At 60.2% G+C, this 2,580-nt stretch overlaps 1 protein-coding gene across 1 annotated transcript in view; it reads right to left on the bottom strand.

Annotated features, from left to right (window-relative positions):
• The window catches only part of LOC104164671 (dynein heavy chain 17, axonemal-like), an 8,221-nt gene extending 6,545 nt beyond the window's left edge, over positions 1–1,676 (bottom strand). Inside the window, 4 exon segments of the mRNA XM_009704072.1 lie at positions 31–250; positions 350–532; positions 772–924; positions 1,578–1,676. Of these exon segments, the coding sequence (XP_009702374.1) occupies positions 31–250; positions 350–532; positions 772–924; positions 1,578–1,676 (655 nt within the window).
• Positions 1,677–2,580: the final 904 nt, after the last annotated feature.

Here is a 2,580-nt window from a genome sequence, read left to right as displayed (position 1 = left end):
GCTGAAACAGCTGGAGGGACGGGGTCCCACGAGCCCAGGGCTCCTCTGGCTGCGGCTCAGGCTCCTCAGGGCTGGCAGCACTGCCCAAGGCGAAAAAGTGCTGCAGGAACTCTCTGGGGTCCTCCAGCCACAGGTGGGTTTGCTCCTCGAAGCCGGCAGTGTACTCCTTGCCTTCCTTCATGGCACTGACCACCAGTGACACCACCTCCTCCCGCATCCTGCTGAGATCCGCCTGCTCCTCCAGGGTGGTCTGAAGGGATGGGCAGAGCTCTCGGGGACCGGCTGGGGGGATCGGGCATCCTCACCCACCTCCAGCTGAGCTGGGAGGTGCTGCCCGCCAGGGACCAACCTTGTAGCTCAGTTTCCCTTCCAGCAGCCGAGGCACGCACGCCACGGAGGCGTAGGTGTCGCGGAGCAGGCTCTCCACCAGCTCCAAGAAGCTGTTGTCATCTCCCACCTCCAGGGAGGGACAGCACCGCACTCTGCCATCGCACCGCTCCATGTGCACCTCGAACAAGGGGGCTACGTTGGCCTGAAACAGGTCAGTGCCCTGCGTGACGCTTCACGTCCCGCATCCCACCTGGCCCCCAGCCCCATTGGTCCCCCTGTGGCAGGGACAAGGAGGGAGACTGGCATCTGCGGCGCTGGCTGCACCAGGGAGCACCAGGACGGGCACGTTTGGCCACTAAACAAACGCCTGAAGAAACTAAGAGTGAGCGCTGGGACATCCCAAGCACAGGCAAAGCAGGGGCACCGTGCCGCAAGGCAAACCTGGACGTACATCGGGGCCATGTTGGTGAGCAGCAGCTGCAGAGCTTTGTGGACAGGTCTGAAGAGTCCGTCCAGTACGATTCCATCTACGTATCCCACGTAGTCCAGCCATATCTGCGATGACTTGTCAGCCTTAAACAGATCTGCATTCTCCTGCAAGCAGGAAAAAACAACTAGTATTTGTCAATAAATACCCAGCAAGTGTACCAGCTCCTAACACTGCAAGAGTCCTCTCTCATGGCCCCTGGGCGTTTGTCCTGCCTGGCTGTCGCATGGATCCTGCATCCTTCCCTTTCTCCCAGCTGTACGACACCAGAAGCTGCGGCCAAGACCTCACTCGAGAGGGCAGCAGATTTCTGAAGTCTGTGTGCGGTGTTCAGTGGTCTTTCACTCAGCCAAGACCACAGGACTGCACCCCAGGTTTGAGCCCACCGCTCACAGGTGCAAAAGGGGGGACACCACTGGGTTCAGGGCATCGCAGCACACGAGCGCCGGGCACGCTCCTTGTTAAACCAACTCTGAGTGAAGCCTCCTGGGACGTGTCTCACCTCCACCATCTCCTGGATGGATAAAGATGGATAAAGATGCCTGCATCCCTAATGGCAGCACAGCGCTTGGTTAAGGTGTTTGCTTTCCTGTCCAGGTCCAAGAGCGCTGCCTCCTTCTTGTCTTTCCTTTCAAACAAGGGAGCGGCTGAGCACTCCTGCAGGGAGAAGACAACAGGGCTGCTCCGCTGTGCTGGGAAAGGGTAAACCCCTGCAGGAGGCTTCCCGGGAAGGCACTTGTAAAGCACCAGCCAGAACTACCTCCATCAGCTGGATGGTATTTTCCATGTTTAACTTTGCTTTCTGGACCCTGGTCTGCAAGTCGTACGAGATCTTTCTCATCTCTCGGATGTACTCCATGACGCCTGGGAGGAAAATGCACATCCAAGCTGGGCAGGTTACACAGACGCCTCCAAGACGATGATGCGGGCGGGCGAGCTGTGGTGCTGGCAGTGGGCCTGGAGGAGGCAGACAGTGCACAGTGCCCTGTCCACGTAGGGCGGCAGCTGCAGGAGCAGAGCCCCATCAGCACGGAGCTGTGGCCACACTAACGAGGGTCGGGCAGAGCCAAGGTGGATCCGCACCCTCACGCAGCCTCTGGGCCTCAGCACTGCCACCTCTACCCAGAGGAGGAAGCCAGGTGGTGCCTGGTTATTTTGCCATATATAACTTACCTGGGAGTAAGCCACTTGCTCCATCTCTTCCAGCAGGATCCGAAGTGGTTGCAGGTGGAGGCTGACGTCCTTGGCTTCCTCCAGGCCTGGACCAGGGGAGAAACTCCGGTCGGGGATGGGGACGTCTCACCAGAGGGGCGAGAGGCAGTTGCTCGCCACATCAGCACTGACGTCCCGAACATGGTCTGGAGTGCTGGCCAGTAGCAGCTGTTGGCCTTCTCCAGCATCTTGGCCAGCGCCTTCACTTGGGGTGAGAGCAGCTGGCAGGGGAGAGGTGGTGGGCTCAGCATCGGGGGCTCAGCACCAGGGACACATGGATGCGGGCCGCCCGAGAGCCAGCTGGTACCTGGTTGTTGATGCACTGCAGGCTGACCATCCTGGTGTGCCAGAACTCAAACTCGGTGCTGGGCAGGGGGTGCAGCCCCTCCAACAGCGGCTGTGCTGAGTCCTTGCTCAGGATATCGCCGATCTGGTGGGCCCACTTGACGACAATGGTCTCAATGGCGTGCAGCACTGGAATGTCCACGGGCCCCGCCAGGCTGCAAGGCAGCCAGGTTGTGCTCCGGCCCCGGGACTGGCCATGACCCACC

This window comes from Cariama cristata, unplaced genomic scaffold (assembly GCF_000690535.1).
Source record: "Cariama cristata isolate BGI_N322 unplaced genomic scaffold, ASM69053v1 scaffold30907, whole genome shotgun sequence".
NCBI lineage: Eukaryota > Metazoa > Chordata > Aves > Cariamiformes > Cariamidae > Cariama > Cariama cristata.
Note: the sequence above shows the minus strand (reverse complement) of the source record. Positions and strands in the feature narration are given on the sequence as shown.